The sequence below is a fragment of the Mytilus galloprovincialis genome, chromosome 1, assembly GCF_965363235.1.
Source record: "Mytilus galloprovincialis chromosome 1, xbMytGall1.hap1.1, whole genome shotgun sequence".
In the NCBI taxonomy this organism is placed as follows: domain Eukaryota; kingdom Metazoa; phylum Mollusca; class Bivalvia; order Mytilida; family Mytilidae; genus Mytilus; species Mytilus galloprovincialis.
In genome coordinates this window covers 82,973,425-82,993,213 of record NC_134838.1, presented here as the reverse complement: position 1 = coordinate 82,993,213, position 19,789 = coordinate 82,973,425, and the positions used below count along the sequence as shown (strand labels likewise).

Sequence of the window (19,789 nt, the reverse complement as noted above, 5' to 3'; positions counted from 1 at the left end):
GAAGGGTCTTCAAACTTTAAACCAATGAGAACTAACAAAACAAGACACACCCTCGGTATTAAAACTACTCATAAAATTTGTTTGACCACAGCCTTGTTGAACAATAAACTTAAGATCTCAAATCGAGCATAAAAAGGTCTGATAATACATTTGATATGAAAAATGACATGTAAAGATCTTTTTTAAATATATGCTTCAGCAATGCAAAACTAACGGAGTTTCTCTTTCATGAAACATGGGTACTGGTTTTCAGGTAGATGTTTAATAAGTGAAGAGTTTACGAACTTCGGACCGACGCCTAATGTTATACATGTATAATGAAATATTGGTATGCAATATATTTTGTTTACCCCCTTTCCCAGTGGCGGATCCAGAAATTTTCATAAGTGGGGGCCCACTGACTGACCTAAGAGGGGGCCCGCTCCAGTCACGCTTCAATGATTCCCTATATAAGCAACCAAATTTTTTCCCAAAAAGGGGGGGCCCGGGCCCCCTGGGCCCCCCCCTCTAAATCCGCCTCTGTTTCCAAATCATAAAGTACGTGGCTGTTATTCTATTCAAGAAATTATAATATTCTTGTTATTTGATAGACTAAACGGTAAACATAAATGAATAGTTAAGAACAAGCACAAAGAGAGCATGATATCGTGCTGCATTTACATGTACCATGAAAAACGAATATACATAGGTCAATGTCTGATTTCCAATACAGTGTGAATCAATATGATTTTCCGACGGCAAAATACTGCACACGAATGAGTAAAATGTGGCTTGTTATATTCATCTCACATATTAATGTCCCGTTATTGTAGCAATAAATTTGCCAATCTTCATATTATTTGTTTCGAAAATCAAAATATGTGCGTTAACGACGATTTTTGTCGAGCATGCGAGTTTTGTCGCAAAAGCGAGACATAGCGATCCTACATTCTGTCGTCGGCGGTGGAGTCTACAAATATTCACTCTGTGGTTATTAACTGAACGGTTTTTACGGGGTAAAATTTTTTGAAATTTTAATAACTTTCTAAACTATCCTGGATTTCTACCAAACTTGGACAGAAGCTTGTTTATTCTCTTAAGATAGTATCCAGAAGTATATTTTGTAAAAAAAGACATCCTGATTATCCGTATTTTACTTATAAATAGACTTAGTTTTTTTCTCTGCCAGTAACAATCATTCTGTGGTTATTGTTATATTTTTTTAATTTTAATTTCTTGAAATATCCTTGATTTCTACCACAAACTTGGACAGAAACTTGTTTTATATGTTCAGAAAATAGTATCCAGAAGTAAATTTTGTAAAAAGAAATCATGTTTATCCGTATTTTACTTATAAATGGGCTTACTTTTTCTGCCAGTTAACATTATATTCACTCTGGTTAAAGTTTTAAAAAATTAATACCCTTCTTAAACTATCCTAGATTTGTACCAAACATGGACAGAAGCTAGTTTGTGACCAATGACTAGTATCTAGAAGGAGTTGTTGAAAATGTATTTCCTGTTTTCTGTATGTTAGGGAGCTACCATTTGATTTTTATGGGGGGCTAGGATGAAAGTTGAAAAAATAGGCAGGACAGGAGTTTTGAGTAAAAAAAAAAGCAGGCTGAGACACTTGCAAAAAAAAAAGTCAGGACGACAATTTAGGTAAAATAAAGTCAGGATAAACTAAAAAAAAAAAAAGCAGAACGGAACAGAGTGAAAAAAAGGCAGGACAGAGATTACAGCTAAAAAAAATGCAGGACAAAATTTTTCATCCTAGCCCCCCCCCCCCTTCCCCCCCCCCCCCCCCCCCCCATAAAAATCAAATGGTAGCTCCCTTACTTATAAATGGATTTTTGTTCCAGTTCACATTACAGTCTGTATGCAGTTAATGTTTTTAACAACATTTATTAGATTATAAACCATTTCTTTAACTGTGAATCTTTCCCCTATCACACTGAAAAAAAAACATAGACAACAGCAAAAATAGACAAGACACGCGGTTCCGTGGAATTTCAGTCTAACAAACGGAGGAAAGGATTGTTTCTGTCTGAAACCTATGAAAGTAGGAAAATTAAAAAGTAAAACCCTAATTGGCAACAGCACACGATTACTATCAAGCTAATTAAATGTTTAAGTAAATTATAGTTTGCATTTCAATTGGAGAAAATAAGGATATATATAGAGATTCTATTAGTTCATGCCTCAGTTGAAGCAAGGTTCATTGAAACTTGCCATCATCCGGATATATTCTTTAAAATGATAGATAATGATTGTTCTAAATAATTTTTGATATCAAGAAACAAAACTATAGGGTTAACTTTTATTTAGCTCACTTGGCCTAACTTTGACAATATCTTCTCCTCTGAAACTACGTATACTGGACTAAATTTACACTAACTTGGCCAGTCATCATTAGGGTATCTAGTTTCAAAATTTTGTCCGATGACACAGCCTGTCATTCAACTTGACTGACATGGCTTGAAATAGAACTTAGGGAGTGAAATGCAAGTTTGGACTATAATATCAAAGATTGAGCACTATGAATGGAGAGAATCTGTCAGAAACAAAAATGTTCAAAATATTGAGACATATCTAGAGTCTATTTACTTCAAAACTGTTAGTCAACTTCTTATGAGAGTAATTGTCCTAAATTGACCAATTTTACCGTATGTCCATTTGGTATCCTCTATTTTTGTGCCTTATGGAGGGATCATATCTGCTGGAAATTATGTTATAAGTAAAGAAGGGCCGATACAGGGAGTTTCTGCGGTGATATAGCAGATGTTGTAATATGAAAGGGTCGATAGAGACACTTTTAATGATGCCTAGGTGGAAAGAATATTGTTGGGATATTTGTCGAATATTAGTATAATATATAGGTATATAAAAATGTGGCATGAACGCCAATGAGACAACTCTCCATCCAAGTAATACTTTATAAAAGTAATCCATTATAGGTCAAGGTACGGCCTTCAACACGGAGCCTTGGCTCACACCGAACAGCAAGCTATAAAGGACCCCAAAAATTACTAGTGTAAAACCATTCAAACGGTTGATTGATTGATTGTTGGTTGCTTAACATCCAGTGGCAAATATTTCATGCATGGTCAGGACGAGAACAGGTTAACAATAAAAACAATAGGTAGGTCTTGTAATAGAGGCCGTCCGAGATGATGGTCGGGGAAATTTTGACTACCAGTTTGAAAATGAGGGTATAGTGGATAGGAACAGAAATTTTGCCTTGCAACAGGCCACCTACGGACCCCTCAAAGATTTGTTGCAAGGGTTCTTAACGTGCAGAAAGGGTGGCACTCTCTTTACACGAGACATCGGATTTAACGTCCCCATTCTGACCAGACATGGCTGTAAACTTGATACATCCCGCACAGCCAAACGGACGCCCCATTTTGTCTAGCGTTTTACTGTCGGTCGGAAGAAGACCAAGTGATCATACTTCTATTCCCCAGTCACCCTTTCCATTCAAACGGGAAAACCAACGGTCTAATCTGTATAAAAACGAGAAACGAGAAACACGTATGAACTACATAAACAGACGACAACCATTGTACAATGATTACATGTAAATGATAAAATACGTTTTAGTTGGTTTACAAAAAAACACAAAAAAAGGAAATAAACACTAGTGATATAAAGGTTTTTCTGTATCAAAATATATGCAATGAAAGTAAGTATTAATTGTATCTATTTGTACAAATTATAAATTATATTTACACCATGATGACATCGGAAGTAAAGGAAATATGTATACCTAGTAAACCTGAAAATTACAGAGGCATAGCAATAAATTCATGCATTGGAAAATTATTTAACAGTATTCTTAATAAAAGACTTGACATTCATCTTGATAAAAATAATATAATTCATCCATGTCAGATTGGTTTTTCAAAAAAGAGTAGAACATCTGATCATATGTTTGTTTTAAAAACCATATTAGATAAATATACTAACAAAAAAGGGGGGAAAATCTATGCTTGCTTTGTGGACTTTAAAAAAGCTTTCGACAGGGTCATACACTGTGGTATTAAATATAAATTATTGGAAAATAACATATCTGGAAAATTTTATACTATTTTAAAAGATATGTACAGCAAGAATGAAATGTCTGTGAAAGTGGGCAATGTATTAACACCATCTTTCAGTTCACTAGTTGGGGTAAGACAAGGGGATGTTCTAAGTCCAAACTTATTTAAGCTTTTCATTAACGATCTGCCTCCAAAATTTGAGCCAAGTCCAGATGCTGTTGATATCAATGGGCGTAGAATTGATTGTCTTATGTACGCTGATGACATTATTGTATTATCAAACACTAAAAAAGGTCTTCAAAACCGACTTGATATATTGCATACTTATTGTATTGACTGGTGTCTAGATGTAAACTTGTCCAAAACAAAAGTTTTAATTTTTAACAAGCCTGGAAAATTTTTAAAGGAATCATTTTATTTAGATAAAGAGGCTATAGAATGTGTTAATAAATGTAAATATTTAGGGATAGTCTTTACTTCTAGTGGTCTTTTTCAACAGGGGAAAGAAGAGCTATTCAAAAAATCCTTAAAGGCAAAATTTAAATTACAAAAATCCATGTCAGCTTGTAATCCAAGTATTGATACTGCAATTCATTTATATGATCACACAATAAAACCAATTTTATTATATTGTAGTGAAATTTGGGGTTCATTTAAAATTAACTCTGCTGCTTGCAAGAAAAAAAGTGATTATCTATTTGAATTAATCTACATAAATGATTATTTGGAAAAATCACATTTCAGATATTTAAAGTATATTCTTGGTGTAAATAAGAAAGCCTCAAATTTAGCAGTGTTATCAGAGGTTGCAAGATTTCCTCTTTATTTTTCTGTCATTATATCTATGGTAAAATATGTACACAGGCTTAACAAGTTGGACACAGGGTTACTTTATGATGCTTATGTTTGTAATAAAATTTTAGATGCAGAAAACATTAATTGTTGGTATTCATCTATGAAATATGTACTTCAATCACTTGATATACAAAATTTAGATACAAAGCTCAATAAATTAATTAAATTTGTAAAATGTAAACTTTGTAATAGTTTCAAAACATTTTGGTTGGTCAAAAGATCTGAAACCTTATCACAAGGTAATAGCAAATTAGAGAATTATTTCAACCTCAAGACTGACTTTGTAAAGGAGGCCTATTTATCAATTAAAGATTTTAGTATAAGAAGAGCTATATGTAAAATGAGAATAAGTGCTCATGATCTCAAAATTGAGAAAGATAGATATAATAAAAAATATATAGAGAGAATTCAACGTCTATGTCATCATTGCTTATCACATGGATCAAATTCTATTGAAGATGAGACCCATTTTACAGTAAATTGTCCATTATATGATGAACAGAGGAAATTATTATATGATAAAGCTACAACTTTTTGTACTAATTTTAAAGAACTACCTAATGATAAGAAATATTTCTGGCTGTTCACCAATGAGCATTTACCAACTCTCATGTGCCTAGGAAATTACATTATTAAAGGGTTAGAAATAAGATCCAGATGTAAACAAAATATATGAAGTAATTTAGTATTTTATTGTTATAAGATTTAATATAATAGTTATATAAAACACATGTTGTGTTAGGCTCTGATCCTGTTCATAACGTTAAAGTATGTATTAGTTTTCTGTTTTGCTTTTTCCAATCATATTGTGTTGTAAAATGATGCCCTTTATGGGTTCTTGATTAGATTAATAAAATTCTTATCTTATCTTATCTTATCTTATCTTATACCTGAAATTGTCTAAAATGTCGGTCCACAAATTACTGAAATCTATCGTTTTTCATTAATTATAAAATCATTGTGTAAATCATATATAAGTTGTATGATAAACTTCTTTTAGTGGTCTCCAAACAATAATCTCTTAAAAAAATATATGTGACAAACGGCTATTATTTTTTTTTGAAGAAATGTAAGTTAATTTCCTGCTATGACTGCAAATTGTTTCATTTCGGATTTTTGTAACTGTGCATAATTAATACATCATTGTTTCCCAATTGGTTTATGTATTACCATTGAGAACCCAATCATGACAAAACATTAAACAGCGTATCAATAATATTATAAACAGTTTAAATTATACGTTCCTGTGGTCTGTCATGATTAATTTCTAGCATTTACTTATCTGAATTTAATTAATAAAGTAACATGACATTAACCTATACCGTTGTTATTAAACCTATATGAAGGCAGACTTAAGTACAATAAGGCCGAGGCTTTCAACAAAAGCTATGATATAATTTACGAAACACCACAACACTATCCAAAAGATAATATCTATAACTTGATTTTCAAGCATGTAATTGTAGTTTTTAGTTACAAATAAAATATGTATAAATGATAAGCTATACAACTCCAATGTGTTCAAGATTAATAGTTGTTGCATATGTACAAGTAGAAATAAGTAAAATAAAATAAGTAATCTCATCCACTATAGCTATTTGTGATGATTTTAATTCTATTTTTATCAATATGTTTATGTGTTATGAATGGAATATATTGTGTATTGTTGTCATTATGTCCCGTCAAGGAGCCTTGATTGGAAAATAAAGAACTTAGAACTTTGATCCAAAATTAGTATGAAGTAGCAGTCTTTTTTTTTTTTAACTTGACTAGCAATGATTGTACAGTAAGACTTACTTTGCACAAGCCCTTTTTGGGGACCATAAGAATTATTTTACAATATTATGTTTCTACGCCAAAGCCGAACGTTTTAGAATTTCAAACATAAGCTATCGGTTGTCACTGCGACACTATATTACGAACAGATCTAACTTGATTTCTGATAATGTGTTACATTTGCATCATCAAAAGACAATCTCAATCTAACCCACACTCTAAGCAAACCTTTACTGCAGTCTCCAAAGCATGGACTAGTATACTCAGGACCGTAGCCAGAAATTTCCAAAGGGTGGTTCGTTGGACTAACAAACTCGACTTTAACAGTCACAATTCGAACAGAACATCGACTTTAACAGTGCTTATTTGTTTTCAAGGGGGGGTTCGTCCGAACCCCCCGAACCCCCCCCCCCCCCCCTGGCTACGGGTATGATACTAGTAAAGTAAGTAAGTAAGTAAGTAAATTTTTTATTATAGTGACATGTGTAATCACATTTCAGTAAAGTACAATATATTATATACACAATAAAATACACCCGACCCATTGGGTCTATAAGTCACTTTCAAATCATAAAACGTAATTCTTTTATCACGGATTTCAAACAAAATAATGAAAAGTAAAATTAAGCTAAATTCAAAATAATTAATTAATAGTGAAAATTCAAACTTACATAAAAGAGAAAGAAAAAATAATAAGTTATCAAAAGATCGATTTAGTAAATTTAAAGTATGTCCCAGATATAACTAATGTTTTTGCTATACAATCACGAAAGCTAAAGCCAGACAAGCTTTTTGGACAGCTAACATTTCTTTCCCTTATATTTAGAATAATGATATGCCATTCTTTGAAAAAGTTTATTGAGACTAGCGAATATCAAGAATGTATATATATGACAAATCAGAAGTTTTGCAAACACTGTAAACTATGTTAGAGATTTAAAGCATGCAACATCAAAAATATTTTAGTAAACCGGAAGTCATTTTCGGTGATCTCCAATAATGAACCCTGGCTATGGACGAGTCAGAGGGCAAAGAGGCGGAACAGGTGCCCCCTTCAGTGCGAAATCCAGACTCCGCTTCTGCTTCTGATCAAGACGATTTTGTAGAACCTGCATCCGAAGAAATAAATAACGCAGTTCTTGTGGCAACAGATACCTTTGTGGATATAAATTACGACGATCTGGTCAACGAAGATTATGACAGCCATCCAAGTGGTGTCATTCACGCCATTGTTCGTTCTGGGTCTCAGGACGAACACAGTTCTTCAGAACACAATGACACATCCACTGGCGAAGAATCAAGTGAAGATCACAATGAGGTCATTATCATCTCCTGTCAGAAATAGTAGATTTTAATTTTGTGCACAGTCATAGGTCCGGTATTAGGTCCCAAAAATGTTCCTGTTTATAAAATGCAATATCTGTTGGTTCCAAGGCCATGAGTTCCAAAACGATTTTAAGATTTTAATGATAAACTTACAACTGTTCTTGATGTATACTATGATACCACATTAAAAAAAACTCAATACAGTGCAGTGCCATACGAGTTGACATGTATCCGTCGTGTACCCGGCATTAAGTTCTACCCTTGTCCAATACACCTTATCGCTATTTGTCCGCCATTACTGGATATCACACAGGTTCCCGTAAATCTTTGACGTCACAATGGAAAAGTGATTGTTGTATGCGTCAAAAGTTCAAGTGGCCGGGTCAGCTGGGATTAGCGATAAGGTGTATTGTACACCCATGATTACATCTGTCTCTACGTTCCATAGTTTTTTTTCTGTTCTCTATCTTTAGATTGCCTCAAATAAATGTTATGAAACTTATTACCACAAAATACAGATTAAGTTTTTTATTTTGGGGGTGGCACTTTTATTTTTATTTTTAGAGTTATGCCCCTTTAGAAATGGAAAAATTGCTGAATTTTTTTAATCTGTCTCTAACTTAAGTTTGCCTCAACCAATTTGGCAAATGCTATGAAACTTATACACAATGTCTATTGCAGTATAGATTTAGTCAGTATTCTGGTGGTACTTTAACCATTCCAAAGTTAATATGGATACCCTTTACAAATCGATAGTGTCACTATAACCGTTTTTCAGTGGCAGGGGCTTCTTCTTTGTCCCATGGACACGTTCCCATTTTATTATTGTTTATTTTATCATTTTCAATGTGGTGTACCTTAATTAAACTATATATGCAAATCAATGAAATTTTTTTGAAAATTGGCAAATTGGCAATGGGTAGAAAATCTATGTGTTTTTACAGATAAGTGTATAAGTGCCAAGCTGAAAATATATGTTCTAATACAAATTTAAACTGAGTGATTAGTTTAATACATGAGGTGTGATTTCAGAAATTATTGAGTGCATTTATTATTGCAAATTTTGAAGAATGGACTAAAATGCAAGACTAACTGTTGCAATTTCAGGAAAATCTGCATACAGCTGTACTTTTAGATATTAGAATGTGAGTTTTATTATTGTGATACTCATTCAATCACATTATTCCCATTAATGAAAACCTCACAATGATTTCTCATCTATCATCTAAATTTACAGTAATCATGATGACAGTGGAAAAAAGTAACTATAAAAATGAAAAAGTGGTCTTATCCAATACCATTATGTGCAAACATTTGTCAAAGACAGATGAATGTATACATGTTACTGTACAAAATGTATCAAAACAATAAGCAAATCCTACTTTTTTTTTACTAGATTCCAAAAGATTTATCTGCAGCTTTGAATGAAGTGGTTTTGAAAGAGTCTGACCCTATAGAAGAAATTGAAGAAGATGAGTATGGAAAAGGGTCAAAGTGGCAACTGGAAAAGAAGCATATTTTTATACTAAGTAGTTCTGGAAAGCCTATTTACTCACGGTAAAAGATATGTTATAGATATGATATAAATCATGACAATTTCTATTTATCTATCATAATCTAACTTATTAATTACAAGATAATTGAAATTTATCGATCACAATTTAACTTATTAATTTTAAAAAATTATCTTTTTAGTTATGTGCATGTTTTTTCTGTTCATATGATTAAGCATTAGATAAAAATTTTCAAAAATCTGTTTCAACATGCAGGGATCATCACATTAGGGGAAGAGAAAGAGTTTAGATCAATATTGTTCACTAAATTGGTTTCAAAATAATCCAAAGTCAATGTCATTTTCTTGCTCTTTTTTGTCAGGGAGAGATTTAAATAAAAACAAACATAGCAATAAAATTTGATTTTCGGTCATTAACTTGTGTTTAAGTGTATAAATCTCTCTGAAGTTACACCACAAGTTTCCATACTACAAAGGGATGGTTAATATGGGGGGGGGGGGGGGGGGGGGCTTATGGTTCAAATCATTTAGCAACTTGGGACAAAAAAGGGGGAAAACAAGTGTTTTTCTGGTTACAGGATAATTTAGAAAGTTTTAAAGCAGTGAAGGGGAGGTAATCAAATTAAAATTTAATGAACACTGTTATATATATATATATGTTTGATTACTTGATTATCGCCCTTACACTGCTTGAAAATTATGTATTAAGAAATGATGATTGTCTTAAGGTGTGTAGCTGTAAATTTATTTTTAGAAGTTACTGTTTATTCATATTAATTTTTTATATTTTAATATTTTATGATGTATTTAAATGAGTAGTTATTGTTGTCAACTCCCTTAGAAATTTGAATTGAGATTATTTTTTTTTAATAAGGAAACGGGGGAGGTGAAATAAAAATGTGGGAGGGGGGTAGGGGGTCGGGGGTAAAATTTTTCTCATTTCAGGTTTCAGAAATTAAAAAGAATTTTTCTACATATATTTTTTTTTGAGGGGATTTATTTTCAACAGCATAGTGTATTGCTGAATAACAAAAAAAATAATTTTTAAGTTCATTAGACTACATTCATTCTGTGTCAGAAACCTATGATATGTCAACTACTTAATCACAATCCAAATTCAGAGCTGTATCAAGCTTGAATGTTGTGTCCATACTTGCCCCAACTGTTCAGGGTTCGACCACTTCGGTCGTATAAGGCTGCACCCTGCGGAGCATCTGGTTTATTAAAACTTGTCAACCAATATCCATTCATTCTTTTCTATGGCTTTCCACAGTCCAGAACTTCCCATGTAAAAAGTTCAACTTCAAAATAAAGACTTTAAAAATCTTTATTTTCTGCAAGTGAAATGTTTGTACAGCATTTAAAAAGAAATATCTGAAAATTGTCTTGTTAAGAATTTTTACCACCGTCTAGCATCTTTCCCTGTAATTTTGTGTATATTCCTATTATGTATTTCATTAGTGCTATAAGTATAAGACTTTTATCTTCAAGTTAAAATTCATATTAAAAGTTTTATTTATACAGGCATGGTCAGGAAGATAAACTGGTGACAATTATGGGCGTTCTTCAAGCTTTGATATCATTTGTGTCTGCAGCTAAAGACTCAGTGCGTAGTATTGTTGCTGGAGATCATAAGTTTGTGTTCTTAGTTCGAGAACATATTTACCTTGTTGCAGTATCAAAAGGATTGGAATCAGTCCAACAACTTGTACTACAACTATCATATATTTACAATCAAATTCTTAGTGTACTTACATTTACTTCATTACAAAAAATCTTCAAACAGAGAAGAAATTATGATTTGCGAAGAATGTTAAGTGGATCCGAAAAATTTATTGACAATCTATTAAATTTAATGGACCATGACCCTAGTTTTAAACTTCAAGCTGTACGATGTCTGCCTTTAGATAGTCCCGTTAGAGATAGCATTGCTCAAAGTATAATTCAACATGCAAGAGTTAAGGTAAGAATTGATGTATGTTAACATTGGACATTCAAAATATTTATGTACTAGTACTACATGTACATGTACATTATATTTTTTATTGTACATTAAATTAAATATTAGTCCATAATGGCCAAAGAAAGGGTTATTTTGATAACTAAAATTTATAATAAATCATTATAAGAAAACAAATGATAAAGGGATGTAAGAATACATCATAAAGAAATTACATGACATACTTTAGTACAAAGGCACTTTAATTTATTTAGGGAAAAGGGGGAGGGGCGCAGGAATTAATGGAAAATAAGACTATTTTATGTATGTTTTGAGGGTTATTTTCTCAAATAAATGCACTACAGAATGCATATGATAAGTCTTTTAAAGCAACATAAGATTAAGTCTCCTTGTATATTATATGTGTTGTGTATTTGTAATTAATCTCTAAATCCTATTAAAGATTCAGGCCAGTATTTCATATTATCTATACCCAGTAAAACATGCAGGGTTTCCTAACAGGCTGGACAATACTCATAAAACACAAGTTTTGTCAATTCCATTCAGTTTGACTGACAAAACAAGGAACAACATTTTTGAACTAATGATAGTTAAGAGGAAGAAATGTCTTCTTTTTAAATCATTATAAAGAATATTATTAAGTGAAAATTGAAAAATAAGATAGTTTGGTATGTGCCAATGAGACACAGCAACCTAATGACACAGTTAGACAAATCCACAAGAATCCCTATTCCATATAGAACTGTTTATGAAAGATAAAAATAAATATTCACAGTACGCTGGAGAAGTCAAATTAAATTGGCATATGTTAATCTACTTTAATTGAGGATATGGCTTTGATTGCATTTTTAGATTATACATGGTATAAATTTTGTTTATTTATTTATTTTTGTCTGATTTCAGGACTTGGTTTTTGCGATTATTTTAGCAAACAATCAGTTAGTGACACTGGTACGAATGAAAAAATATTTCTTGCATCCAATGGATCTCCATTTAATCATTAACCTTGTGAATGCCTCCGAGTCTTTCAAAGCTGCTGAGTCTTGGACACCAATATGTCTGCCAAAATTTGATGCAAGGTGAGTAAAACGGAAATCACTTGTTAAGAGTTTTCTTCTATAAGCCATCTAAAATGTGGATTCCTTTGGTTTTATCTTATAAAGTTTTTGAACTAAATATAAAAAAGAAGATTTGGTATGATGGCAAATGAGACAGGCTTTTACAAGAGACAAAATGAGAAATTAACAACTGTAGGTCACTGTTTGACCTTCAACAATGAGCAAAGCCCCATGGTCAGTTATGAAAGGGTCCAAAATGACAAATGTAAATTAAAACAATCCTTATGAGAAAATTGCCTAATTAATGTAAATATACATTTAAAAAAGAAGATGTGGTATGATTGCTAATGTGACAACAAATAGCCTTTTTTCATATTACCGACATTTAACTCTAAATTATATAATTTTTTTTTCAAGTTCCCAACTCTGTTGTAAGACATCCTGATACTAAGTCAAGCAAGAGCAATCAAAACAAATATAATCTAATCACAAGTGATTCAATTTTGGGGGAAATTACTGTTTTCTGATGATTTTGTTGTGTATATAAAACATCAAACAGTTAATTCTCCACACATAAGCATGGTTTTACTTATTTATGTCCCCCTTACATGCCCAAGTACCAGGATGTCTTACCTCTAAGTAGGGAACACGGTTTCCAAACACCTCTTACATGACCGAGTACCAGGATGTCTTACCACTAAGAGGGGAATATGTTGGAAAATTATAGAATTCAGAATCAAATATCGGTAAAATGAAAATAGTTAAATCAGACAAGAATTAGAGCTATGTACAAGCGTGATGATAGAGGTACATTTCTTATATTGAAATAATTTCCAAAACATTGGAACAGAAAATTTAAATTAAACATTTTCAGTATTTTATAAGCTTTACAATTACTGGTAGTTATTATGTCAATAAAACTGTTTTTGGTATATTCCAGTAGTTTTCTTCAAGCACACACATCATATTTAGATGAAAGATATTATCACTATTATCATCAGCTTCACATGCAGTTATTTTCCCAAGGGTGACTGGGGTATAGAAATATGGTCACTTGGTCTTCTCCCGACCGGCAGTAAAACGCTTGCTGAAGTGGGGCGCCCGTTTGGCTGTGCGGGATGTATCAAGTTCGCAGTCACGTCCGGTCAGAAGGGGGACGTTAAATCCGATGCCTCGTGTTAAGAGAGTACCACGCTCTTTGCACGTTAAGAACCCTTGCAACAACGCTTTGAGGGGTCCGTAGGTGGCCTGTTGCAAGGCAAAATTTCTGTCCCTATCCAATATACCCTCATTTTCCAGTGGCAGTCCAAATTTCCCCGACCATCATCCTAGATGGCCTCTATTACAACAACCTACCTATTGTATTTATTGTGAACTTGATCTCGTCCTGAATATGCATGAAATATTTGCCACTGGACGTTAAGCAACCAACAATCAACAATCAATAGTTATTTTCTTGTATAAGTAAATTTTTATTTGTTTTATTTCAGTGGTTTTCTCCAAGCACACATATCATATTTAGATGAAGGATATTATCACTATTACCATCAGCTTCACATGTAGTTATTTTCTTGTTTAAGTAAATTTTTATTTGTTTTATTTCAGTGGTTTTCTCCAAGCACACATATCATATTTAGATGAAGGATATTATCACTATTACCATCAGCTTCACATGTAGTTATTTTCTTGTATAAGTTAATTTTTATTTGTTTTATTTCAGTGGTTTTCTCCAAGCACACATATCATATTTAGATGAAAGATATTATCACTATTATCATCAGCATTTAAGTTATTTTTTATTTGTTTTATTCCAGTGGTTTTCTCCAAGCACACATATCCTATTTAGATGAAAGATATTATCACTATTACCATCAGCTTCACATGTAGTTATTTTCTTGTATAAGTTAATTTTTATTTGTTTTATTTCAGTGGTTTTCTCCAAGCACACATATCATATTTAGATGAAAGTTGCCAAACTTGTATGCTGTTGTTATCAGTTGATCGAGAATCTTTCTTCATATTATCAGAATGTAAAAAGAAAATCCAGGAGGTAAGATATATGGGAATCAATTTTATTGCATGTCAATAGATATTGTATTAAAAAAAAGGAGGTACGATATATGGGAATCAATTTTATTGCCTGTCAATAGATATTGTATTAAAAAAAAGGAGGTAAGATATATGGGAATCAATTTTATTGCCTGTCAATAGATATTGTATTAAAAAAAGGGAGGTAAGATATATGGGAATCAATTTTATTGCCGGTCAATAGATATTGTATTAAAAAAAAGGAGGTAAGATATATGGGAATCAATTTTATTGCCTGTCAATAGATATTGTATTAAAAAAAGGGAGGTAAGATATATGGGAATCAATTTTATTGCCTGTCAATAGATATTGTATTAAAAAAAGGGAGGTAAGATATATGGGAATCAATTTTATTGCCTGTCAATAGATATTGTATTAAAAAAAAGGAGATAAGATATATGGGAATCAATTTTATTGCCTGTCAATAGATATTGTATTAAAAAAAGGGAGGTAAGATATATGGGAATCAATTTTATTGCCTGTCAATAGATATTGTATTAAAAAAAAGGGAGGTAAGATATATGGGAATCAATTTTATTGCCTGTCAATAGATATTGTATTAAAAAAAAGGAGGTAAGATATATGGGAATCAATTTTATTGCCTGTCAATAGATATTGTATTAAAAAAAGGAGAGGTAAAAGATACCATAGGAACATTACAAACTCATAAGTTGAAAATAAACAGACAACGCCATGCCTAAAAAAGACCAACAGGCAATTAAAAGTACAATAAATTAGAGGCAACATAGAAAACAAAAGACTGAGCAACACAAACCCCACCAAAAACTGAGGGTGATCTCCTGTGCTCTAGAAGAGTAAGTATGCTGCTCCACATGTGGCATGTAAAATTCATCTCTTATGGTAAATACTATAAACGATTATACATGTACAGGTTTTTTTAGGTAGATATTCAGATATATTTACCTGGGAAAATTATTCAATGAGGTCTAAGCCTCATTTACTCTTGTCTAAACAGTGACACTAAATCATAGCTGGTTTTTTGTCGAGCCTGCAACTTTTGTTGCAGAAAGCTCGACATAGGGATAGTGATCCGGCGGCAGCGTCGGCGGTGGTTACAGCGGCGGTGTTAGCTAAATTCTTAAAAACTTTATATTTTAGAAGGTGGAAGACCTGGATGCTTCATACTTTGTATATAGATGCCTCATGTTACGAAGTTTCCTTCAGTCACATGTCCAATGTCCTTGACCTCATTTTCATGGTTCAGTGACCACTTGAAAAAAAAGTTCAGATTTTTTGTAATGTTGAATTTCCTCTTATTATAAGTAATAGGATAACTATATTTGATATGTGCGTACCTTGCAAGGTCCTCATGTCTGTGAGACAGTTTTCACTTAACCTCGACCTCATTTCATGGATCAGTAAACAAGGTTAAGTTTTGGTGGTCAAGTCCATATCTCAGATACTATAAGCAATAGGGCTAGTATATTTGGTGTATGGAAGGACTGTAAGGTGTACATGTCCAACTGGCAGGTGTCATATGACCTTGACCTCATTTTCATGGTTCAGTGGTTATAGTTAAATTTTTGTGTTTTGGTCTGTTTTTCTCATACTATATGCAATAGGTCTACTATATTTGTTGTATGGAAGGATTGTAAGGTGTACATGTCTTGCGGGCAGATGTCATGTGACCTTGACCTCATTTTCATGGTTCAGTGGTCAAATTTTTAAGTTTTTGAGTTTTGGTCTTTTTATCTTATACTATATGCCATATGTCAACTATATTTGGTGTATGGAAATATTTTTTGATCTTCATGTCAGTTGCACAGATTTTATTTGACTGTGACCTCATTTTCATGGTTCATTGCACAGTTTTAAGTTTTTGTGTTTTGGTCTATTTTTCTTAAACTATAAGTAATAGGTCAACTATATATGTTGTATAGAAGCAATGTTAGCTGTACATGTCTGCCTGGCATGGTTCATCTGACCTTGACCTCATTTTCAAGGTTCATTGGTCTTTGTTTAGTTATCTTGGTTAATGTTAAGTTTATGTGACAGTTGTAATAAAGCTTAGCTTTATACTTAGGCCTATCAACATAATATCAATGACTAGTATAGAAGGCGAGACATTTCAGTGTGTGCACTCTTGTACATTTTGTACTTATACAGAAAAAAGTCCCTTTATACTGTTTTAGTTGATTCAATTGTAATAACTAAATAAGTACAACATTGTTTGTTTCATTATAATATGTGATTTTGATTGGCTAACAGCAATCTCATGTCATACTGAAATTTATCTTCATTTCCAAATTAAATGTAACATTCAGGATGACACAGGCTTCCACAATAAGGTGCACAGGTAAATAAAAGAAAAACTTGATAGAACTAATGTTTTCATGATCTTATAAAAAAAATTGTAATTATTAATATTGAATACTTCTTTTGGTAATTCTATAGGGTTGTAAAATTGGGACTGTGCATTTATTTTTAGAATGAAGCCTGGAAAGAATGAAGCACTTCCGTACTTCATACAAAATGTACTTCAGTCAATGCTTTTAAACCCCAATATATTAACAAAAAGAAGCATTCAATTCTTCATTTAATAGTGTATTTTAAATTTCAACCACAAATTGAAGATCACAAGAATTCGTTTACATTATCAGTCATATGATTTGTCAAGATCTTTATGTTACAGGTAATGAATAAACTCAATAAATGTAGTAGATCTGGTTCAGCAGCTCTTTTCACAAAATATCTTCGTGATTCATGAACATTCAAGTTTAACTTATGATTGATGAAATTCATCTGATTTCTTGGGAAAAGAGTTCCTGGGGTTTTAATCAAAATTATATGCATAAATAATCTTGTATACAGTTGAAATAGGAATTGGAATGCAGAACAGGGAAAAGTCATTATTCATTTAGATTTAGGAAAGTTTACTAAAATGCTTTAAAATGAAAACTTATTGCAGATAATGATTATTATATTTCAGAGACTAATTAAATACAATGGTTTACAAGCAATCAGCGATTCCCTTATGAAGACAAGTTATAGTTGTCAGCAATGTGGAATATCAGATTTAAGACATTTCTTATACAAGTCTCGCAGCATGGCACAGTATACAAGTCCTGAGCTAGAGGCTCCCTACCTATCTGATGAGGAACAAGAAAGACTGTTTGGTTTATACCTATATTTACACAATAGGATACATACGTCAGTTAGACCGCTGAAAATTCTATACCATGTTGGCAAACACGAAACATTGTTAGGCTGGGTAAGTAGTATCACAACATGACATGTGCATTATTATTCATTTCTAAACATAAATAAGTGGTGAAAATGTCTGCAAAATACAACTTACAGGTGAAGAAGGCTAAAAATACAAAGCCTTCTACAATGAGCAAACATTAAAATTCCCCAAAATAATTATGAAACGAAATGGATCTTTATTATAAACACAAGGATGACATTCTCAGATGCCTTTTTAAATGCTCTTCTAAATTTTTAAAGTTAAAGGAATTATGATAATAATTTAGAGTGCTTCTATAGTCTGAAATATAATTATAAAATCTCATTTCACACAGAACACAATACAGAGGTTAAGTTGCCAATATTTCTTTTTGAAAATTAAAAAAAACACACTTATGTCTTAATTTGATCTTGATAACTGTTTATTTTTCAGGTGACGCAACAGTTTGAATTATATGCAGTGTTTGGGCCATTGATAACAAAGCATACTGCAATAGGAGCAATAAACAAACTACTTCGCTGGATAAAGAAGGAGGAAACACGACTTTTTATACTGAACTCAGCTACATTTTAATGTGTTGTGAATGAAAGTGATGAATGTTTTTATGATGTGTTTGCTAAGCCATATATGGTTCATTCCAAGATTCTCATTCATAGTTTAAAAAAAAGACTGACAAGATTTGTTTATCCAATTAGGTTAACATTATTTTGTGCTCCTATCAATTTAGAAAAACTTCAAATGTTGCTTTAAATTGAGATTGTAAAGTGAGGATAAATTCCATGAGGTTATTCATTCTATTAAATATTGTCAATGTCATTAAATATGCTCTACAGTTTTAGAAAACTGAAAGAGGGGGTGCTCATTTTCGCCATAACTTTCCATATATTCTGCAGTTTATGTTCAGGTCTTTATGTTTTTGAAGTATACTGATATTTCTATATGAAGATAACATCAAAAGCAAACTATCCTTAGCTTTAAAACGTGTTTGTTTTGAAAAAAAATTATCTGAAAAGTAAGATCAAAGGCTATTTGAAATTTTCTGATGTTTTGTCAAAGGGGGACACATATTCACCGTTTTTACTATTTAAAACCAAATAACTTCAAACAATATTTATCAAATCAATGTCATTATAGATGAAAAGCAGACATATCAAAGGTGTAAAGAACGGAAATTTAGGGTAATCAGTCAAAGAATTACTAAGAACTTCTTCTTTGAAGTCGTGTTTTTCATTCAGGAAATTGTCTGAAAATCACTGTCCGTTTACTGTCTTTTGCGGTTAGTGCCAAATTTTGTCTTAGTTTAAAAAATAATCAAATTTGTAATAAAAATATAATTTATCGGCATATTTCTTCCATTTCAGCCATCCTTTGAAGTCTTTACACCTCAAAATCATAAAACGGCAAAATTGTGTCCATGATGAATATGAGGGCCCCACTCTACTGAATTGCAAATTTCAAAAGACTGGTAATAAATAATATTTTTTTTAAATTTAGGGCCAAAATTGTTCGCATGAGTCTTGTCATCATTTTTTTTTGTCCCTGATTCTAAACTTTGTTAAGAATAAAATATATACAGAAAAACCTGCTGATGTCTGCATTTAAAAAGTCCTTTTATTTCCAACTTTACATACATTCCAACATCCTGCAGTGTAGAAAAGATGTCAGTTTAAACACCAGATCAGATCACCTGTGGAGAGGGCTTACATAGGCTATGCCTGTTGCCAAATTCAATTCAATTTATTTGAATAAAATATTGTTTAATCTAAAAAAGATGACCTGTGAATTAACACTTCATAGTGACCATATACATGTAAATGTTTTTTTGGTAAATCAAATGAACAATATTTTATCTTTTCAAAATCAAGATATAGAACTTTAATATAAATATTGAGATAAAAATGAATACAGGATGAGAACCTTAGAATTTACTTATCTGGTTATATTGTTATTTTTTATTTATTAAATCCATAGACACATAGA

At 32.0% G+C, this 19,789-nt stretch overlaps 1 protein-coding gene across 1 annotated transcript; it reads left to right on the top strand.

Annotated features, from left to right (window-relative positions):
- Nucleotides 1-7,624: 7,624 nt before the first annotated feature.
- On the top strand, nucleotides 7,625-19,789 carry LOC143042105 (vacuolar fusion protein MON1 homolog A-like). Its single transcript, XM_076214362.1, has 7 exons — nucleotides 7,625-7,974; nucleotides 9,379-9,539; nucleotides 11,020-11,458; nucleotides 12,359-12,534; nucleotides 14,443-14,563; nucleotides 17,552-17,833; nucleotides 18,242-19,789. The coding sequence occupies exons 1-7, from the start codon at nucleotides 7,669-7,671 to the stop codon at nucleotides 18,380-18,382; spliced, it is 1,626 nt and encodes a 541-aa protein (XP_076070477.1). The 5' UTR covers nucleotides 7,625-7,668; the 3' UTR covers nucleotides 18,383-19,789.

What these genes read in the sequence shown, in the direction of transcription:
- LOC143042105 (XM_076214362.1), top strand. Translation starts at nt 7,669, where the DNA reads ATGGACGAGTCAGAGGGCAAAGAGGCGGAACAGGTGCCCCCTTCAGTG. An exon ending in CTGCCAAAATTTGATGCAAG is followed by an intron (nt 12,535 to 14,442) that starts GTGAGTAAAACG and finishes GTTTTATTTCAG; the next exon opens with TGGTTTTCTCCAAGCACACA. An exon ending in ACGAAACATTGTTAGGCTGG is followed by an intron (nt 17,834 to 18,241) that starts GTAAGTAGTATC and finishes TTTATTTTTCAG; the next exon opens with GTGACGCAACAGTTTGAATT.